The sequence below is a fragment of the Macaca thibetana genome, chromosome 11 (assembly GCF_024542745.1).
Source record: "Macaca thibetana thibetana isolate TM-01 chromosome 11, ASM2454274v1, whole genome shotgun sequence".
NCBI classification, from domain to species: Eukaryota; Metazoa; Chordata; class Mammalia; order Primates; family Cercopithecidae; genus Macaca; species Macaca thibetana.
In genome coordinates this window covers 84,235,351-84,258,717 of record NC_065588.1, presented here as the reverse complement: position 1 = coordinate 84,258,717, position 23,367 = coordinate 84,235,351, and the positions used below count along the sequence as shown (strand labels likewise).

Below are 23,367 nucleotides of genomic sequence, written 5' to 3'. Positions count from 1 at the left end.
TATTGCGAATAGTGCTGTGATGAATACACACGTACATATGTCTTTATAGTAGAATGATTTATGTTCCTGTGTGTATATACCCAATAATAGGATTGCTGGGTCAAATGGTAATTCTCTTCTAAGTTCTTCAAATAATTGCTACATTGCTTTGCATAGTGGCTGGATCAATTTACATTCCTACCAGCAGTATATAAGTGTTCCCTTTTCTCTGTAACCTCACCAGCATCTGTTATTTTTTGACTTTTTAATAAATAGCCATTCTTATTGTTATGAGGTAGTAACTCATTATGGTTTTGATTTGTGTTTCTGTAATGATTAGTGATGTTGAGCATTTTTTCATATGCTTTTGGCCACATTTATGTCTTCTTTTGAAAAGTGTTCGTGTTCTTTGCCCACTTTTTAATAAAGTTGTTAGTTTTTTGCTTGTTAAGTCCTTTATAAATTCTGGATATTAGACCTTTGTTGGATACATAGTTTGCAAATATTTTCTCTCATTCTGTAGGTTGTCTGCTTACTCTGTTGATAGTTTCTTTTGCTGTGCAGAAGCTCTTTAGTTTAATTAAATCCTTTATGTTAACTTTTTTATTGCAATTGCTTTTGGCATCTTTGTCATGAAATCTTTGCCATGTCCTATGTCCAGAATGGTATTTCCTAGGTTATCTTCCAGGGTTTTTATAGTTTTAGGTTTTACATATAAGTCTTTTTAAAATTGTTTTAAAATTTTATTTATTTGTTTGTTTATTTATTTATTTTTGAGATGGAGTCTCACTCTGTTGCCAGGCTGGAGTGCAATGGTGAGATCTCGGCCCACTACAACCTCTGCCTCCTGGGTTCAAGTGATTCCCCTGCCCCAGCTTCCCAGGTAGCTGAGATTACAGGCGGGGGCATGCCAGCATGCCTGGCTTTTTTTTTTTTTTTTTTTTTTTTTTTTTAATAGTAGAGATGGGGTTTCACTATGTTGATCAGGACGGTCTCAATCTTCTGACCTTGTGATCCGCCCACCTCAACTTCCCAAAGTGCTGGGATTACAGGCATAAGTCACCGCACCCGGCCTACATTGAAGTCTTTATCTTGAGTTAATTTTTGTATGTGGTATAAGGTAGGGTTTCAGTTTCCATTTTCTATATATGGCAAGCCAGTTATCCCAGCATCATTTATTGAGTGGGGAGTCCTCTCCCTGTTTCTTATTTTTGTCACCTTTGCCAAAGATTAGATGGTTGTAGGTGTGTTGTAGGTTGTGAGGCATTATTTCTACACTTTCTATTCTATTCCATTGGTCTATGTGTCTTTTTTTGTGCCATTATCATGCCGTTTTGGTTACCGTAGCCCTGTAGTATAGTTTGAAGTTGGGTAACATGATGCCTCCCTCTTTGTTCTTTTTGCTTTAAGATTGCCTTAGCTCTTTGGGCTCCTTTTGGGTTTCATATTAATTTTAAAATATATTTTTCTAATTCTGTGAAGAATGTCGTTGGTAGTTTGATAGAAATAGCATCGAATCTGTGAATTTCTTTGGGCATCATTGCCATTTTAATGATGTTGATTATTCCTATCCATGAGCATGGCATGTTTTTCCATTCATTTGCATCATCTCTGCTTTCTTTGGGCAGTGTTTTGTAATTCTCATTGTAAAGATCTTTCACCTCTCTGGTTAGCTGTATCCCTAGGTATATTATTCTTTTTGTGGCAGTTATTAATGGAATTGCGTTCCTGATTTGACTCTTGGCTTGGATGTTGTTGGTGTATAGGAATGCTACTGATATTTGTATGTTAATTTTGTATCCTAAACTTTTGCTGAAGTTGCTTATCAGATCAAAGAACTTTTGGGCAGAGACTATGAGGTTTTCTAGATATAGAATTATGTCATCTGCAAACAGGGATAATTTGACTTCCTTGATTCCTATTTGGATGCCTTTTATTTCTTTCTCTTACCTGGTTGATCTGACCAGGACTTTGAATACTATGTTGAATAGGAGTGGTGAGAGAGTATATACTTGTCTTCTTCCATTTTTTCAAGGGGGAATGCTTCCAGTTTTTGCTTATTCAGTCTGATATAAGCTCTGGGTTTTATATAGATGGCTCTTATTATTTTGAAGTATGTTTATTCAATTCCTAGCTTACTGAAGGTTTTTAACATGAAGGGATGTTGAATTTTATTAAAAGCCTTTTCTGCATCTATTGAGATAATCATTTCTCAATACGGTTTTTATTTTTAGTTCTGTTTATGTAATCAGTCACATTTATTGATTTGTGTTTGTTGAACCAATCTTGAATCCCAGGGATATAGCATACTTCATCATGATGGATCAGCTTTTTGATGTGCTGCTGAATTTGATTTGCTAGTATTTTGTTGAGGATTTTGGCATCTGTGTTCATTAAGAATATTGGCATTTTTTTTTGTTTGTTTGTTTTTTGGTTTTGTTTCTGCCATGTTTTGGTATCAGAATGATGCTGGCCTCATAGAATGAGTTAGGGAGGAGTCCCTCATCCTCAGTTTTTTGAAATAGTCTCAGTAGGAATGGCACCAGCTTTTCTTTATAAATCTGATATAACTTGGCTATGAATCTGTCTGGCCCTGGGGTTGGTTTTTTTGTTTTTGTTTTTGTTTTTTTTTTTTTGCTTGGTAGGCTTTTTCTTATACATTTATAGAACTCAGTAATGGTCTCTTCAGGGTTTCAGTTTCTTCCTTGTTCAGTCTTGGGAGGTTGCATGTGTTTAGGAATATATTCATTTCTTCTAAATTTGCTAGTTTGTTCCCATAGAGGTGTTCATAGTAGTGTCTGATAGGTTTTTGTATTTCTGTGGTGTTGGTGGTAATGTTCCCTTTGTCTTTTTTTTTTTTCTTGGCTCACTGCAACCTCTGTCTCCAGGGTTCAAATGATTCTCCTGCTTCAGCCTCCCAAGTAGATGTGATAACAGGCATGTACCACCATGCCTGACTAATTTTTGTATTTTTAGTAGAGACTGGGTTTCGCGATGTTGGCCAGGATGATCTCGAACTCCTGGCCTCAAGTTATCTGCCTGCCTTGGCCTCCCAAAGTGCTGGGATTATAGGCATGAGCCACTGAACCTGGCCTCCCTTTGTTATTTCTAATTGTGTTTACTTGGATCTTCTCTTTTTTTCGTCTCTATTAGTCTAGGTAGCAGTCTATCTTTCTTATTAATTTTTTCAAAAAATCAACTCCTGGATTTGCTGGTCTTTTATATGGCTTTTTGTGTCTCCATTTTCTTCAGTTCAGCTCTAATTTTGGTAATTTCTTGTCTTCTGCCAGTTTTAGGGTTGATATTCTCTTGCTTCTCTAGTTCTTCTAGTTGTGATGCTACGTTGTTAATTTGAGGTCTTTCTTTTTGATATAGTCATTTAGTGTTTTTAATACTATAGGTCATTTAGCCTATTTAGTGCTATAAACTTCCCTGCTTAACACTGAGTTAGCTGTATCTCAGAGAATCTGGTATGTTGTATCTGTTCTCATAAGTTTCAAAGAATTTCTTGATTTCTGCCATAATTTCATTGTTTACCAAAAAGTCAATCAATAGCAGGTTGTTTAATTTCCATGTAATTGTATGGTAGTGGTGATTTTCTTAGTATTGATTCCTATTTTTATTGTTCTGTGGCCTGAGGGCATGGTTGGTATGATTTCAGTTTTTTGTTTTTTGTTTTTTGTTTTTAAATTTGCTGAGTATTGTTTTATGTCAAAATGTATGGTCAATTTTGGAGTATATGTCATGTGATGATGAGAAGAATCTATATTCTGTTGTTTTGAAGTGGAGAGTTCTGTAGATGTTTGTTAAATCCATTTAGTCAAGTTTTGAGTTTAGGTCCTGAATATCTCTGCTTTTCTGCATTGACAATCTGTCTACTGCTGTCAGTGGGGTGTTGAAGTCTCCCACTATTATGGTATGGGAATCTAAGTCTCTTTGTAGGTCTCTAAGAACTTGCTTTATGGATCTGGGTGCTCTTGTGTTGGATGTGTATATATTTAGGATAGTTAGGTCTTCTTGTTGAATTGAACCCTTTACCATTGTATAATGTGTTTCTTTATGTTTTTTAATCTTGTTGGTTTAAGTCTCTTTGGCCTGAAATTAAGATTGCAGCCCCTGATATTTTCTGTTTTCCATTTGCTTGGTAGATTTTTCACAATTTCTTTATTTTGAGCCTATGGGTATCATGGTATAATATGTGCAACAGGTGTCTTGAAGACAGCATACTAGTGGGTCTTGCTTCTTTTCCAGCTTGCCACTCTGTGCCTTTTAATTGGTGCATTTAGCTCCTTTACATTCAAGGTTACATTGATATGTGTGGATTTGATCTTCTCATCATGTCGTTAACTGGTTTTTATGCAGACTTGTTTGTGTGGTTTCTTTATAGTGTCACTGGTCTGTGTTCTTAAATGTGTTTTTGTAGGTACTGGTAGCTGTCTTTCCGTTCCATATTTAGTGTTATCTTTCAGGGCCTCTTGTAAGGCATGTCTGGTGGTAAAAAATTCCCTCAGCATTTGCTTGTCTGCAAATGATTTTATTTATCCTTCACTTATGCAACTTAGTTTGCCTGGATGTGATATTCTCGGATGGAATTATTTTTTCTTTAAGAATGTAGAATGTAGGCTTCCAATCTTTTCTGGCTTGTAAAGTTTCTTCTGAAAGGTTCACTGTTAGCCTGATGGACTTCCCTTTGTGGGTGACCTACCCTTCTCTCCAACTGTATTTAACATTTTTTCTCTTTCGTTTCAACCTTGGTCTCTTTGTTTTTCTTCTTCCTTCCTAATGCTATGTTACCACTCTCCCCAGGTTCTTCTTCCTCTTTTCCCCAATCTCTTGCATGTGCAGTGTTTTAGGAATTAGTTCTTGGTTCTTTTTTTCTCTATTTACTTTCTTGGTAGTCTCATCTGGCCTTATGATTTTGAATATGATCCACATGTCAGTGACTCCCAAATATAACAAGAGACTCTATTTTATCTGGTGCCCTGTTAACTCTCTGAAATTTTCTACCACACTATATTAGTCTGATTTTACACTGCTGATAAAGACATACCCAAGACTGGGCAATTTACAGAAGAAAGAAATTTAATGGACTTACAGTTCCACATGGCTGGGGAGGCCTCCCAATCCTGGAGGAAGGCAAGGAGGAGCAAGTCACATCTTATATGGATGGCAGCAGGAAAAGAAAGAGAGTTTGTGCAGGGAAACTCCTCTTTTTGAAATTGTCAGATCTCATGAGACTTATTCACTATTACGAGAACAGCATGGGAAATACCTGCCCCCATGATTCAATTGCCTCCCATTGAGTTCCTCCCGCAACAGGTGGGAATTGTGGGAGTTACAATTCAAGATGAGATTTGGGTAGGGAAACAGCCAAACCATATCATTCCATCCCTGACCCCTCCCGAACTCATATCCTCACATTTAAAACCAATAATGCCTTCCCAACATTCCCCAAAAGTCTTAACTCATTTTAACATTAACTCAAAAGTCCACAGTTCAAAGTCTCATCTGAGACAAGGCAAGTCCCTTCTGCCTATGATCCTGTAAAATCAAAAGCAAGCTAGTTACTTCCTAGATACAATGGGGTTACAGGCATTGGGTAAATACAGACATTCCAAATGGGAGAAATTAACCAAAACAAAGTGGCTACAGGCCTCATGCAAGTCCAAAATCCAGCAGGCAGACAAATCTTAAAGCTCAAAATGATCTCCTTTGACTCCAGGTCTCACATCCAGGTCCCACTGAAGCAAAAAGTGGGTTCCCATGGTCTTGGGCTGCTCTGCCCCTGTGGCTTTGCAGAGTATAGCCCCTGCTCCTGGCTGCTTTCATTGGCTGGTGTTGTTTGTGGCTTTTCCAGACACATGGTTCAAGCTGTTGGTGAATCTACCATTCTGGTCTGGAGGACAGTGGCCCTCTTCTCACAGCTCCACTAAGCAGTGCTCCAGTAGGGACTTTGTGTGGCAGTGCTGTCTCCACGTTTTCCTTCCAAACTGCCCTAGCAGAGGTTCTTCATGAGTGCCCTGCCCCTGCAACAGACTTTTGCCTGGGCATTCAGGCATTTCCATATGCCCTCTGAAATCTAGGCAGAGGTTCTCAAACCCCAGTTCTTAAATTCTGTGCTCTTGCAGTCTCAACACCACATGGAAGCTGCCAAGACTTGGGGCTTGCACCCTCTGAAACCACGGCCTGAGCTGTACCTTGGCCCCTTTCAGCCATGTTGGAGTGACTGGGACACAGGGCACCAACTCCATAGGCTGCACACAGCATGGGGACCCTGGGCCTAGCCCATGAAACCATTTTGTCCTCCTAGGTCTCTGGGCTTGTGATAAGAGGGGCTGCCATGAAGGTCCCTGACATACACTGGAGACATTTTCCCCATTATCTTGGGGATTAACATTCGGCTTCTTGTTAATTATGAAAATTTCTGCAGCTGGCTTGAATTTCCCCTCAGAAAATAGGATTTTCTTTTATATCTCATTGTCAGGCTGCAAATCTTCCAAACTTTTAAGCTCTGTTTTCTTTTTAGAACTGAATGCCTTTAAAAACACCCAAGTCACATCCTGAATGCTTTGCTGCTTAGAAATTTCTTCTGCCAGATACCTTAAATCATCTCTCTTAAATTCAAAGTTCCACAAATCTCTAGGGAAGGGGCAAAGTGCTGCCAGTCTCTTCGCTAAAACTTAGTAAAAGTCACCTTTGCTCCAGTTTCCAACAAGTTCCTCATCTCTATCTGAGACCACCTCAGTCTGGATTTCATTGTCCATATCTTTATCAGCATTTTGGTCAAAGCCATTCAACAAGTATCTAGGAGGTTACAAACTTTCCCACATTTTTCTGTGTTCTTCTGAGACCTCCAAACTGTTCCAACCTCTTCCTATTACCCAGTTCCAAAGTTGCTTCCACATTTTTGGGTATCTTTCCAGCAGTGCTCCACTCTATTGGTACCAGTTTACTGTATTAGTCCATTTTTACGCTGCTGATAAAGACACTTGAGACTGGGCAATTTACAAAAGAAAGAGGTTTAATGGACTTACAGTTCCACATGGCTGGGGAGGCCTCACAATCATGGTGGAAGACAAGGAGGAGCAAGTCACATCTTACATGTATGGCAGCAGGCAAAGAGAGAGAGCTTGTGCAGGAAAACTCTTGTTTTTAAAACCGTCAGGTCTCGTGAGACTTATTCACTATCATGAGAACAGCACAGGAAAGACCCACCCCCATGATTCAATTACCTCCCACCAGGTTCCTTCCACCATATGTGAGAATTTGGGAAGTTACAATTCAAGATGAAATTTGGGTGGGGACATAGTGAAACTATATCACTCACCCGTATGCTTGCTTGCCCTACTCCAATCACACTGTATACTTGCTTTACCTAGCGTATGTTAGCATGTTCCTGCTTTAGGGTCTTTGTGCAAAACACTCTTCCCTCAATATCTTCATGGCTAACTTCTTTATTTCTTCACAGCCTTGCTAAAATATTATGTTTTACATAAGACTATTCTGAACACTGTATTTGAAATGTAGTCAGCTTTCCCATGCATGCCTTACACACTTCCAAACTTCTTTGCCTAGTTTCTCATTGCCATATCCCCAATGATTTCTCAGATACAATATAATTTACTTGTTTAATATGTCTATTGTTTGTTGTGTGACTCCTTCCTATAGAATGAAAGTACCATAAGAGCAAGAATTTTTATTTTGTTCACTGAAAAATCTTGAGCACCTAACATAGCCACATAGTATTGGCTCTCACATAGTGGCCGGTTCTACTCCGGGAATCCCTGAATGGCATTTATGTATGTTAAATCTGTAACTATTTTCCCTCTGCTTGACACATTTCTGTACTCTAGGGAAAAGGATTCACTTTCCAGACTGTAGATAAACTAACAAGCTCAGTTGAAATACGTATTGAACTACTGCATTGCCTCTTTATTTGGAAATATTTCAATACCTCAGAAGGTATAATTTGATTCCGGGCAGACCAAAGATTAAATTATAAAGTAATACCTTTGTGAATATCCACCTTTATGAGTGTCAGCAAATGCATATGATTAATTGATAAATTTAGAGTGGGGTTATTACAAACCATTTCATAGCAAATTGTAACTGGCTAAATATAGGTTCATACAGAACATTGTACAATGTGTGTAATTTTCTCTCAGGCTAAAATATGATAAAATTTAGATATTTAAATGTGCAACCTGTGAAGCTTTAAGACTTCTGCTTGATGAATTGAGATCTGTCACATAGTCCATATTAAGTAGGTGAGCTGGATCCACAGCAGTGCTGTCTAAATCACCAGCTGTGCTCTTCCGGTATAAGGCACTTGCCAAAGGCAATTTCTTATTATATGATTTGCCATTGTATGTTATCTTTAAGCACTAAGTGCAATTATCAGGAGTCCTACTTTTTTTGTCTGGGGGTATAAAACTGCCAGTTACTCTTTTTGCAATTTAAACTTCAACCTGCTAGTGAATTTTAAAAGGTTTTGGACTCTTTTAGAAGATATTTTATTTATGTATTTATAAACCATAGAATTTTAAAAGAGAACATAATCTTTCTGGTTATCATTTCTAAGTTTAAAAGCAAATAGCTGCTAAACCAATTAAGAATTGGTTTATGCAAGAAAACATAATTCTGTTATTATTTACCATAAAAATTCCCTAGACATTTTCTGAGTACAGTTTGGACTTTCTTTGCAAGCCTGGCAGGCACTTATTCTTTCTCCTATGGTATACATTAGAGGTTATATACTCTCTTAGACAAGCTATTGTTTTAAAAAAAGTTTTTATATTTTGCTGAAGGAAAATTTGTTCCAAACACAGTAGCTAGCTTGAACATGGAAATTACTCATCTTTCCTTGGCTAGTTGCCACTTTATCCTGTAATGAACAATTGAATGGGATCATTTGATTTTTATTTATTCTAGGTCAGTGTCCAGTGATCTCTTGGACAACTGATTTGGCCACTTTAAATTAAACTTTGGTCAGCTTTCTTTAGAATGTCTAGCCTCTGTGTTTATTATCTGCCTTTTATTTGAAGTCTTGAAAAGTCAGTACACGCAGACTAATTTGTGTGTGTGTGTGTGTTTTAGAAAAAAAGGTAATTCATAATGGTTAGAAGGATAAAAGTTCTTCAGTTTAGTTCTTTCCTCTCTGGGGAAGGAAGAATGGGGTTAAGAAAATGCCATAGCACACCAAATGGTAGCCCCCGGTGTAATTTGTGTTGGGTGGCAGATTCTTCATCCTGACTACATACTGCGTCTATTCTCATAGGAGGTCCAAAGAGCATCAAAACCTACAAAAAAATAAATGCAGGAACTCAAATATTACTTCTTCAGACTTAACATTTGTTAGTCATGTTTAAGGGCTCCACATTTTGCTTTTTAGGACTGTATAAACTTGCAGTTTAATTGTGACTTTTAAAAAATGAAGTGGAGTTATAAGAGATTAGAAAATCGCATACCCAGTGTTTTAGAATAATCTGTTAAGTGTATTCCCTGTGGCACTGCTATGCTGAGTACTTTTCAGGCCGAATTTTATCTAATCATAAACACTGGCCCAATAGATACAGTTAGTCTCCCGGTTTTACAGATGAAGAAAATGAGGTCCATAGAGGCCAAGTATCTTAGGCAAGATAATACCTCTCATAAGTGGCAGTTTCTGAATTCAAACATAGTTCCGTCTGACTCTAAAAGTATCTCTGCTGGGCGCGATGGCTCACGCCTCTAATCCCAGCACTTTGGGAGGCCAAGGCGGGCGGATCACAAGGTCAGGAAATCCAGACCATCCTGGCTCATACGGTGAAACCCGTCTCTACTGAAAATACAAAAATTAGGCCGGGCGCGGTGGCTCAAACCTGTAATCCCAGCACTTTGGGAGGCCGAGACGGGCGGATCACACGGTCAGGAGATCGAGACCATCCTGGCTAACCCGGTGAAACCCCGTCTCTACTTAAAAAAAAAAAAAAAAAAAAAAAAAAAAAAAAAAAAAAAAAATTTAGCCGGGCGTGGTCGCGGGCGCCTGTAGTCCCAGCTACTTGGGAGGCTTAGGCAGCAGAATGGCGTGAACCCGGGAGGTGGAGCTTGCAGTGAGCTCAGATGGTGCCACTGCACTCCAGCCTGGGCGACAGCGAGACTCTGTCTCTAAAAAAAAAAAAAAAAAAGAAGAAGAAGAATATCACAAAAATCAGACATGACATTTAAAGTATACTCCAATACATTTTGTCATTTGAATGACCAATGCATCAGACCTCCTGATCTGCCTTCTGCCTTCTGAGGGGCTACTTCTATTCCACTCTACTCAATAGACTTCTTTTCAAATCTATTAAAGTTTTTTGTATTTAATAGAAGACTGCCTTTCCCCTTTAATTTACAGTATAGAGTGAGACATTCTAGCACTTCTGCGTTACATGTACTTCCATTAAATACGGTTTCTTTTCTCTTTCTCAATTTATATTTCCCTCCCTTTTCTGAAACTTGTTCTCTTAAATCACATGAAGCTCAGAAGCCCAGATACCCCATCTGATGTTTGTCTCACCCACAGGCTCTCAGTTCTGGCTCCACGTTAGAATTACCTGGGGAGCTTAGAACCACCACCACCAAAAAACAAAACAATTCTCAGTCACCACTTAGACCACCAATTAAACTAATGCTTCATTATACTTTTGTTTTCCTCTCAACTTTTAAAGACATTTTGTAACTTACAGAAAGTTTGCAAGAATAGTTCAGTGAACACTAGCTCTCCATGTATTCTTCACCTATCTTCACCAATTAACATTTTGTCACATTTACTTTCTCTTTTCTCTTTACTGTATTTACATATCTGCATATAAGGTACAAATACACATTTCTAAATTTTTGTTTTTCTTGGAACCATTTGGGAGTTAGTTGCAAATATCCTCACATTTCATTGCTAAATACTTCAGCATGTACCTTCTAAATTCAAGGGCATTCTTCTATATAACCACACATGACTATCATATATAGGGAATTTAACATTGATAGAATCAGCAATGTGTAATATTCAATCTGTATCATATTTTCCTAATTATGCAATAATTCTTTTAATAGCAGTGCTTCCTCAAAATTTAGTATGCATAGGAATCATCTGACAATCTTGTTTAAACTGCAGTCTGATTCAGTATATCTGGGCTGGAGCCTGAGGCTCTGAATTTCTAATAAGCTCATAGGTTCTTGGGACCAAACATTGAGTAGAGCAGCCTTAAAATTGTTCCCCCCCCCATCCAATTTACAATTAAGCATCATTCATTGCAATTGGTTGTCATGTCTCTTTATTTAATTTCTTTTTAAAAATCTGATGTCTCTTTAAAAAAATTCCCAGGATTTTTTTTTCTTCCTTGTCATATACATGTTTTTTTCCTTTTTTTTGGTTTTTTTTTTTTTTTTTTGAGACAGCATCTTGCTCTGTTGCCCAGGCTGGAGTGCAGTGGTATGAACACAGCTCACTGCATCCTTGACCTCCTGGGCCCGAGTGATCCTCTCACCTCAGTCTCCTGAGTAGCTGGGACCACAGGCTCATGCCACCATGCCTGACTAATTTTGTAAGTTTTGGTAGAGATGAGATCTCGCCATATTATCTAGGCTGGTCTCAACTCCTGGATTCAAGAAATTCACTCACCTTGACCTCCCAAAGCGCTAGGATTAGAGGCGTGAACCACTGCACCCTGCCCCATGTCATATACATTTTAAAAGAGTTCAGGCTAGTTGCTTTGTAGGATATCTTTTAAATTGGGGATTTGTTCATTTGTTTCCTCCTAATCACATTTAGATTAAACTATTTTTTTTTTTTGGCAAAAATACTACAAAGAATATCAGTCAGTTATTTAAAAATCTATACAAGTGTTGTATAGGTTTGCCCTAATGCCCTAACCAAACAATTCCATGCGGATGCTCTTAAAGAATTAGTGAAAAGGGAAGAAAAATAATTTGTGAAGAACCTCTGCTCTGTGAATTTTACAAAAATTAGCATTTCTTGTACTCTTTGAAGGACAAGAGGAGGACAGTGCCCAATTCCTGTGAGTCTAAATAAAAGCAACTTGTTTAGTTATAAATAATTTGTTTATACAAAAGTTTCTTTTAACCTACGTGCTTTGTATTGCATGTGTGTTCTAGCTATGAAGGTATTTATGGGAATAGGAAATACTGCATTATGACGACTGTGTTTATGACATCTGTTTAAAAAAAAAACTGAATTTCTTTTGAAAATTGACAAAGCATAGAAAGTAGATGTTCATGTATGAAATGCCCTGGCATGATGTGATATAGTAGTCTCTTATGAGTACTCATAGAGACTCCCTTGGTCATAAACAGCGGAGTAGTTCTAAATGTTTTAACAACTGGCTCCTTTCCCCTACCTTGCTACTCTACCCCAAAAAACAAATGGGAAAAAATCCAAAACAAAACAGCTCTGGTGGTTCACATTTGCCAGTTGCCATCAAAGAAAATATTGTCTCTACAGCCAATTTCAAGCTATAAATATGACATCAGTATGCTCGCAAAATTCCTGAAAATTTGCCAGTTCTACATGCTTATCTGAGCCTACTCCAGCATATTACTGGTTTTAAGGAGAGAAACCCAACTCAATTTGATTTAAGGGAAAATTGGAATTCTTGGCTTATACAATTGAAAAGATTAGGGACAGAACTGACCTCAGACCCTGCTGGATCCGTGTTTCCTTCACCAACCCTTGGTTCTGAGCTAGTTGTCCTTCTCTATGTACTGCAGTTACTCCAGAAGCTCCCGAGCTAGATTTTGGAACCAGAATAGGCAAAGATTAAGAATAGTAGCTCTAGCTCAGACTAGCTTGAAATATCAATCTACCACATATTTGCCACTGTAAACATGGGCAACTTAGTACCTCTCTGGCCTAATTTCTTCATCTGTATGGTAGAGATAGTAACAGTACCTGTCATTGGGTTTTAGGAATTTAACAGATTAATACTCAATAGTTTAGAATTCTTGGCAAAGAATGAGTAATCAGTGTTATTATCATCATCATTCTAAATTAATCTCAGAAGAAGTATGTCTTTCTGCAGCTAAAGCCTGAGTATTGAATCTCATCTAATGATGAAGAAGACATGCATAGTACCTGATAGGTAGTTTTTCAATCCTCACGCTCCTCTCACCCTCCACCCTCAAGTTGGCCCCAGTGTCTGTTCTTCCCTTCTTTGTGTCCATGTATACTCAATGTTTAGCTCCCACTCATAAGTGAGAAGGTGCAGTGTTTTGTTTTTTATTAGTGTGTCAGTTCGCTTAGGATAATGGCCTCCAGCTCCGTTCATGTTGCTGCAAAGGACATGATCTCATTCTTTTTTGTGGCTGTGTAGTATTTCATCGTGTATATGTGCCACATTTTCTTTATCCAGTCTACCACTGTTGGGCATTTAGGTTGACTCCATGTCTTTGCTATTGTGAATAGAGCTGTGATGAGCATACACATACATGTGTCTTCATGGTAGACTGTATATACCAAATAATGGGATTGCTAGGTCAAATGGTATTTCTGTTTTAAGTTCTTTGAGAAATTGCCAAACTGCTCTCCACAATGGCTGAACTAATTGTACATTCAAACTAGTAGTGTATAAGTATTCCCTTTTTTCTGCAGCCTCACCAGCATCTGTTATTTTTTAGCTTCTTAATAATAGCCATTCTGATTAGTGTGAGATAGTATCTCATTGTAGTTTTGAGTTGCCTTTCTCTAATGATTAGTGATAATGAGCACTTTTTCATATGTTTGTTGGCTGCATATATGTCTTCCTTTGAAAAGTGTTCATGAGCAGACAATGATTTAAAGCAGTAATTATAGTATGTCCAAAGACCTAAACTCCTGCGTAAAGAAGTAAAGAACAGTATTATGACAACATCTCAACAATAGAGACTATCAATGGATAAAAACCATGAAAAAAAACCTAAAAAATGGAAATTTTGGAGTTGAGCACACAATATCTGAAATGGAAAAAAAAATACTATAAGGGATCAAGGGTAGATTTGAGAACTGCAAAAGAAAGAACCAGTAAATTTGAAGATAAATCAACGTAGATTATATAATCTCAAAAACCAAGAGAAAAATAAATGAAAAAGAGATGAACAAAGCCTAAGATAAATATGAGGCATTTTACCAAAATGTAAGGAAAGAAAAAATAATGGCTGAAATTCCCCAAATTTGATTAAAAAATTAATCTGAATATACAAGAAGCTCAACAAACTCTAAGTTGGATATACACAAATATATCTGCAGCCAGACACATCATATAAAAATGATAAATACCAGTGATAAAGGCAAATTCTGGAAAACAAGAAGATAAAAGTATTTTATTACATATAATAGAACTCCAGTATGATTAACAGCTACCTTCCCATCAGAAACAATATAGGCAGTATTCACTGTAGACTGAAAGAACAAAAGTTGTGGCAATCAAGAATCTTTGTTCAGAAAACTAGTTTTAAATGCTGTATTTCAAAAATAAAAAGGCAAATAAAGACATTCCCAGAAAACAAAAACTGAGAGAATTTGTTGCCAGTATGTTCACCTGAAAAGAAATACTAAAGGAAAACTTTCAGGTGGAAAGCAAGTGACCTGTGTCAGTATTTCAAATCCATATGAAGAAACAAAGTATGCTGATAAATGTAGTTGTGTAACTATAAAACTATCATAAGGGCATATTTCTTTTCCTTCTATAATCTGATTTAAAAATTTTATAAAACAATATATAAAATTATATTTTTTAGTCTATTACATTTAGAAATGTAATATATTTAAAAAATAGCCATACAAAGGCAGATGGAAGCAAAACTTTATGATGACAAAGAAATGACACCAGATAGTAACACAAATCCATAGGAACAAATGATAAGAATTAGAAGTTATAATTAAAAAGGTTAATAGTCTCTGTTTATAGAACAAACTATAAATACCTACTTGATCTTTTTTCCCCCTCTTTGCTCCTTTAAGAAACATACAATTATCTTAAGTAATAATTATAACAATGTATAACTGGGTTTGTCATGTATAGAAATGTAATATAGGTAACAATAGCACAGAAGAAGGAAGAGAGCATAGAGCATAGAAGTAACCTCTTGTATGTATCTCACTGGCGTTAAATTAATAAAAGTGAAATCGATTCTGATGTTAAGAAGCATATAGTAAGCCATAGAGCAATCTAAGAAAATAATGTAAAAAATGAAGAATGATCAAAGGAATTTAATATTATACTAGAAAATTTAATTTAATTTAATTAAAAATTTAATTTAATATTATACTAGAAAATATTCATCAGTGTAAAAGAAAGAGAAACAGCAGAACATGAAACATAGAAAACAAAGTAAAATAGTGCACCTAAATCCAACTATGTCAATAATTACATTAAATGTGAATGTATTAAAAAATTCAATCAAAAAGCAGAGATTGTGAGAATAAAATTAAAGATAAAACTATATGCTGTCTATAGAAAACACTTTTTAAATTCAATAGAACAAACAAGCTGAAAATAAAAGAATGGAAAATATATACCATGCAAGCAATTATAAACGAGAAAATAAAAGAATTGAACAACTGTAAAGCATCAAGACCTAACAGACATCAGCGAAGCACTCCATTTAACAGTAAAATACACATTTTTCTCCAGTGCACAAGAAACATTTTCCAGTATAGATCACATACTAGGTGATAAGAAAAGCCTGAATAAATTTAAAATGATTGAAATCATGCAGTGTATTTTTTCTTAATATAATGGTTTAAAACTTTGAGAGAAAAAAATTAGGACATTCACAAATATGTGAAAATTAAATAGCACATGTGTAAATAACCAAGAAATTACAAGAAAATTACAAGGGTAATTAGCCAATACTTTATGTTTAATAAAAGTAAAACATAGCATACCAAAACTCATGGCATCTAAGTAAAGCAGTGCTTAGAAGAATATTTATAAGTTGTAAATGCCTATGTATTTTTTAAAAAATCTCAGATGGATAACCTAGACTTATACCTTAAGACACTGGAAAAAGAAGAGCACATTAAACCTAAAGCAAACAGAATGAAGCACGTAATAAAAATTAAAGCAGAAATTAATGAACTAGAGAATATGAATAAAGAAAACCAATAGAGAAAATCAGGGAAAGCAAAATTTGTTATTTGATAAAATCAGGAAAATTAAAAATCTTTAACTTGACTGACCAAGAAAAAAAGAGATAGGCTGAAGTTACTAAAATCAGAAATGAGGCCGGGCGTGGTGGCTCAAGCCTGTAATCCCAGCACTTTGGGAGGACGAGACGGGCGGATAACGAGGTCAGGAGATCGAGACCATCCTGGTGAACACGGTGAAACCCAGTCTCTACTAAAAAAAATACAAAAAACTAGCCGGGCGAGGCGGCGGGCTCCTGTAGTCCCAGCTACTCGGGAGGCTGAGGCAGGAGAATGGCGTGAACCCGGAAGGCGGAGCTTACAGTGAGCTGAGATCCGGCCACAGCACTCCAGCCTGGGCGACAGAGCGAGACTCCGTTTCAAAAACAAACAAACAAACAAACAAACAAAAATAAAACCAGAAATGAAAAATGAGATATCACTCCCAATATTACGAAAATAAAAAGATTTAAAAGGGAATAATATGGACAACTATATTTCAACAAATTAGGTAACTTAGATAAAATAGACAAATTTCTAGAAAGACACAAACTACCAACACTGACTCTAGAAAAAAAACATTTGAGTACATCTATAGGAATAAAGAGATTGATTTGATATTTTAAATCATTGCCACTATTAAAATCTGGGCTCAGATGGCTCCAATATTGAATTATAAGCAGCATTTAAAGAAGAATTAGTACTAATTTGTCACAAATTCTTCCAAAAAAACAAAAGACCACGGAACATTTTCCGACTCATATCTGTGAGATGCTCTAAGACATTGCATGAAAACTACAGACCAACTTTTCCTATGAATATAGAACTGAAAAATACTTAACAAAATTTGATTACACTAAATCTGACAGCTTTAAAATGGGATTATATTCCATAACTAAGTGAGATTAACCCGGAAGCAAGGTTGGTTTAACTTCCCAAAATCCATTTCTGTAATAATAATAACATACCATAGTAATATAATAAAGAGCAAAAAACACACGATCATCTTAACAGATGAATAAAAAACAGTTGATAAAAATTTGACACATACGTTATAAAACTATTCCACAAACTAGAAACGGAAGAAAACTTCTTCAACCCGATAAAGAATATATATAAAAAATCCAGGACTGACATCATACTTCATGAAATCTGAAAGCTTTACCCCTAAGATTGGGAACAAGACAAGGGTGTTCATTCTTGTCATTTGTAGTCATGACAGGGAAATTGTTGCAGTATAATCAGCTAAAAAGCTTCTAGATTGGAAAGAAAGATGCAACATTATCTCTATTTGCATTTGGCATGATCTTTTATTTAGAAAATTCTAGAAATCTAAAAATTATTTGAAATAAGTTCAGCAACATTGTAGGATACAATATTAATATACAGTAATGGATTGTGTTACTTTACAGTAGCAATGAACAAACTGAAAGTGAAATGAAAAAAATCCCACTTACAATAGCATCAAAGAGGAAAAAATATTTAGGAATTAATTTAACATAAGATGTGCAAAGTTTATATTCAGAAAACTACAAAAGATTTTTGAAAGAAATTAAAGAACACCGTGAAAAATAGAGATACCCTTGTTCGTAGATTGACTTTGTGGTTGGTATGCCAGTATTTTCCAAATTGATTCACAGGTTCAGTGTAGAACTTATCAAAATCCCAATGGACTTATTTGCAGAAATTGAGAAGGTGATTCTAAAATTTATATGGAAATTTAAGGGACCCAGAATAGTGAAAAAAAAAAAAAATCAGGAAAATGGAAACCAAATTTGGAGGACTTACACTTCCTGATTTCAAAGTCTACAAGTTACTACAAAACTGAAGTAATCAAGACTATTTGGACTAGCATAAAAATTGATCTATATATCACTGAGACAGGATTGTAAGACCAGAAATAAACTTTTATATGAATCAGTTTATGCTCAATTGATTTTCAACAAGGGCATATAGGCCATTCAATGGGGAAAAATAGTATTTTCAACAAATGGTGCCAAGACAACTAGATAGCCACATGCAAAGTAATTAAGTAGCACAACTGCATCACATCATGAACAAAAATTAACTCAAAATGGATCAAAGAACAATATTCGATTTTGGAACACTGGATCACTCTTAAAAGGAAATCCACACCAATTAATAGTTACTCCTCATTTCTTTCCAATGGAACACTGGATAACTCCAAAAAAGAAACTCACACCCATTAACGGTTACTCCTACTTTTTCCCAATTCCCAAAACCTACACAGTCACTACGTCTTGTTTCTATAAATGTATCTATTTTTGATATTTTATATAAATGGGATCGTACAATATACTATTTTTGTGAATGACTTTTTCCACTTAGCATGTTTTCAAAATTCATCCATGCTCTCACATGCAAAAGTACTTTATTACTTTTTATAGCCAAATAGCACTCCATTCTATGGATATGCCACATTTTATTTATCCATTTATCAGAGAATGGAAATTTAGGTTGTTTCCACTTTTTGACTGTTATAAACAATGTTGATATAAACATTTGTGTACAAATGATTACATTTGTATAATATGGACATATATTTTCACATCTCTTGGTAGGTAGCTGAAAATGGAATAGATGAGACATAGGATGACTCCATGTTTAACCTTTTGAGGAACTGCCAAATTGTTTTCTAAAGTAGCTACAGCATTTTACATTCCCAATTGCAATTTAAGAAGATTGCAGTTTCTTCACATCCTTGTCAACACTTGTTATTGTCTTTTTAATTAAAAAAATTAATCATTGTAATCATTGTAGTATGAAGTGATATCTCATTTGGTTTTGTTTGTTTTTGTTTTGAAATGGAGTCTTGCTCTGTTGCTCAGGCTAGAGTGCAGTGGCATGATCTCAGCTAAATGCAGCCTCAACCTCTTGGGCTCAAGTGATGTTTCTACCTCAGCCTCCTGAGTAGCTGGGACTCCAGGTGTGTGCCATCACACCTGGCTAATTTTTGTATTTTTTGTAGAGATAGTGTTTCGCCATGTTGCCCAGGCTGGATCTTATTTATTCTTTCTGTGCCACCTTGGGGTTCTGAGTGTTTCTTCATTCTCTGGCTGAGAAGGCTGGAAGCTCTTTCCAGCAAAATCTGGGCCTTGTTGGCAGGCGCTTTCATGGCTCACCTCCATGTGCCAGGGGGCTGGCTATTTTTCATTAATTGCTTGTTCTTTTGGTGTCATATCTAAAAAAGCTTTGCATGACCTAAGGGTTCTTCTATGAGTTGTATAATTGCAGCTCTTGCATTTTGTTCTTAGATCCACTTTGTCTGAATTTTTATTTCTGATGTGATGAAGTTGTGCAACTTAATTACTTTGCATATGGCAATCTAGTCATCCCAGCAACATTTGTTGAAAATACTATTTTTTCCCCCATTGAATGGTCTGTGTACCCTTGTTGGAAATCAGTTGAGCATAAATTGATTCATATAAATATTTAGTTCTGGTCTTGCAATCCTATTCCAGTGATTCATAGATGTACTTTTATTTTTATGCTAGTCCTGATAGTCTTGATTACTTTAGTTTTGTAATAATGTCCATATAAATTTTAGAATTGGCTTCTCAATTTTTGCCAATAAGTCCATTGGGATTTTGATAAGAGTTGTATCATACCTATAGATTAATTTGGAAAATATTGCCATAACAACCACAAATCAATCCATAAACAAGGATATCTTTCCATTTCAACATTTCTTTAACTTCTTTCAACAATATTTTTTCTTATTTCAACAATCTTTTTCAGAATATAAATTTTTGCACCTTATGTTAAAATTAATTCCTAAATATTTTTTTCTCTTTGATGCTATTGTAAATGGGATTATTTTTCATTTCATTTTCAGTTTAATCATTGCTAGTGTGTGGAAACACAATCCATTATTGTATTATTATTGTACACATTTTAAAATAATATATAGTTAATTAGGAGGGCAATGATTGATTATTAAATCTACTTATCATCACATGTATCTTGAAAGGACTGAAATGTTGCATTTTGTCTGCAGATATCACACTACAGAAAGAAAGTCAGGAAGGAATTCCACTCCAAACCCAGAGTCGGGAACCTCTGAAACCTCAGGAAAATATATCACGACCGATCCACCATCCTTTAGTTTTAAAAACTAATTTTGAGGAAGAAGAGGAAGTAGATGAACAAAATGGTTAGTAGACCTTTTTTCAGGTTTACAATGCACATTCAAAAACCTCACAACATTTTCTACATATGTGTTTAACTATAAAGGTTTATGATGTAATATATAAGGCAGATTTTGCTGAGAAAATAATTATAATTGTATTAAACAAATTTAATCAATTATGTTCTAAGTCTAACATATTTATGATCTTTTGGATTGGAAAGTTTTTGTTGTATGATGTCTGGGAGACAGATATGATGCTTAAGTATATATTGGCACTTCATATACACCATGGAATACTATGCAGCCATAAAAAAGGATGAGTTCGTGTCCTTTGCAGGGACATTGATGAAGCTGGAAACCATCATTCTCAGCAAACTAACACAAGAATGGAAAACCAAACACCACATGTTCTCACTCGTAGGTGGGACTTGAACAATGAGAACACATGGACACGAGGAGGGGAACATCACACACCAGGGCCTGTCTGAGAGTGGGGGGCCAGGGGAGGGATAACATTAGGAGAGATACCTATTGTAGAGGGTTGATGGGTGCAGCAAACCACCATGGCACATGTATACCTATGTAACAAACCTGCACGTTCTGCACATGTATCCCAGAACTTAAAGTATAAAATATATATCTATATAAATGTATATATATATTTATATATGTAGGTGTTTATAGAGATACTAATAAGCTCTCTTTTATATATAACTGTTTCTAAAACGTTGATGCACATGTGTATCTGTTTATCTACATATGTGTTAATAATATATCAGTTTCACATTTAATCCTTGAAGTTGTAGAGATCTATGTAGTAGTTAACAATCTGTAAATCACTGTTATCTGCATTATTCTAAGTCATCCTCACAAGAGTATGAACAGGCTTAAGACCCATGTCTTTGCATTTTAGTCATCCTTTGCCTCCCGTAGCAACCCAGCACAGTGGTGCCAGAAAGTGTGTATATATAAGATAAACATGAAGAAAAACTCTCAATCTGTCTTTGTGTTGGAATATGTCCTTCCATGGACTACAGGCCACCATAGTTTCTGTGCTTAGGAATACACAGAGCTATTTATTACTGTTTCTGTGTGCTGAAGCTCCATGTCTTTCATGCCTACATCAACCTCGAAATAAACATACACCATCTCAACATGGAGTCTATACATTCAGTGTCCCATTTCAAAGTGCATAATACATAGCCCTTTGTTTTCTCTTGACATTGTTTTCAATACTTAAAATGTAGCAATTTGAAATATTTACTAGTATGGAAAATTATTGATTTTAAAAATATAAAAAATTAATCTATCCATGAGAACAGTATTTGGGATTTTCCTTTCTGGTTTATAAATTTTCAGATTATTTGGCTTTGGGACAATTTAATTTAAAAAATATATATCCTATAGATGCTTCTAGTTTATGGACAAAGACCCCTGAAGAAATTGAAGAAAAAAGAGCAATAAAGGAGATGTGTTATAAATCTGGTAAGAAATCAAATATTTTTGTATTTTCTAATACTTGATGTGATAAATATACTAATCATTACTTTTCTTATGGTTGATTAGGGGAATACTACAGATTTCATACTCCTCCAGATATTTTATCATCAAAAAGCATGGCACCTACAGCAGAAAAAGAGTTAGAAAAGCCTTTGGAAAATGGCAGTGAATTGCAAGAAGGTAAGAAATGAAAAGGCAACTTTCGTAGTGATATATAAGGGATACTTAGTGTGATAGACTAAATTATTTAGTATGATGTACAGAAGAATAAAGTGATAATACATCATAACTGAGAGCTAGAAGAAGGTGTTTGTATTGAATGACCCAAAGCTGCTATTAATGGGATTATGTTATCCTAGAGAGGGGACAGAATGAATAGACTTCATTAACACATAATGACACTACACACTCCATGGGGTAATCCTGTAAATAATTTGCTTTTACCATTTTATTTGTCTTTGAAAAAAATCTCCCTGTGAAAGAGGTCTAGATTTTTCTTTCTGAATAGAAAAGTAAGCCTAGCCCAAGAAGAACGAAAGAGAGATCACAGAATGACGCTAGTGGCGGAACAGAGATTATTTTGTCATTGAATGAGAGTCTTCTGTGGACCAGGCTATTTCAGGGGCCATGCTGGAGGACAAATAGAAGGCTTTGCGTTTTATGGTGCTTACCTTTGGAGAATCTGATTTACTGCGAATGAACATCTGCAATACCTACAAGTGTTTGTAGCGAACTATTCAAACATAAGGCGGTAGGTGGCAGCAAGACATCATCAGATGGAGAAGAGTCCGCAAGATTTGGGGGCCATATAGGGAAGGACAGATTGCAGGCCCGCACTATTTAGAGGAGAAAAAACAAAAGGAAACAAAAACAAAAGAAGAAAACAAGTTAACAATGAACATTAAAAATGGCAGATTATAAAGACAATTATATGTACTTTTGCTTTATATTATTCTTTTAAAGGCTTTTTATTTTTAAATAGTTTCAGTTAATTCCTACATACCCTTCACCTAGATTTCCTTCAAACGTTAGCATTTTACCACATTTGAATTTTCAGTCTCTCTAAATACACACATTGTTATTATAATCTTCTGACCTGTTTGAGAGAATGAGTTACAGACATGATAGCTCTTTGCTTTTACATAACTGTAATATAAATACAAAAATCAGAAAATGACCACTGATACAATATCATTTGCAACCTTCTTTTCCCACAAATTTTATCAATTATGCCATTAATGTCTTTTATAGTAAAATACATTTTTTCCCCTGGTCTAGCTAGGATCCAATCCAGAATCACACATTGCATTAGGTTATTATGTCTCTTCTATTCTGCTTTTAATAGTTTATTTTAGAAGAAAATTATCCAGAAATGCATGAGGAAAGCCGAGAGTATTATTTAATTATCAGTGTAATTAGCATTTTGTAGTCAATAGTGACTCTAATACTTTTTATCTGATTGTTCATGGTGAACACATAAAATCAAAAACAATATTACAGAATTTCTTATATGAGAAACATATCAAACTAAATATGTTATGTATATACAATAGTGTTAGATTGCTTACAATTTTTTAATTGCCATTGAATAAATAAT

General features: G+C 35.6%; 1 protein-coding gene across 6 annotated transcripts in view; it reads left to right on the top strand.

The window, feature by feature from the left end:
• The window catches only part of C11H12orf50 (chromosome 11 C12orf50 homolog), a 42,747-nt gene that overhangs the window by 5,365 nt on the left and 14,015 nt on the right, over positions 1 to 23,367 (top strand). For 5 of the 6 annotated variants that reach the window (XM_050746834.1, XM_050746833.1, XM_050746829.1 and 2 more), the window contains exons 4-6: positions 20,139 to 20,294; positions 21,678 to 21,755; positions 21,837 to 21,950. In XM_050746834.1, coding sequence (XP_050602791.1) covers positions 20,139 to 20,294; positions 21,678 to 21,755; positions 21,837 to 21,950 — 348 coding nt within the window. The remainder of the gene's footprint in view (positions 1 to 20,138; positions 20,295 to 21,677; positions 21,756 to 21,836; positions 21,951 to 23,367) is intronic. The other variant, XM_050746832.1, reaches the window with a different exon arrangement.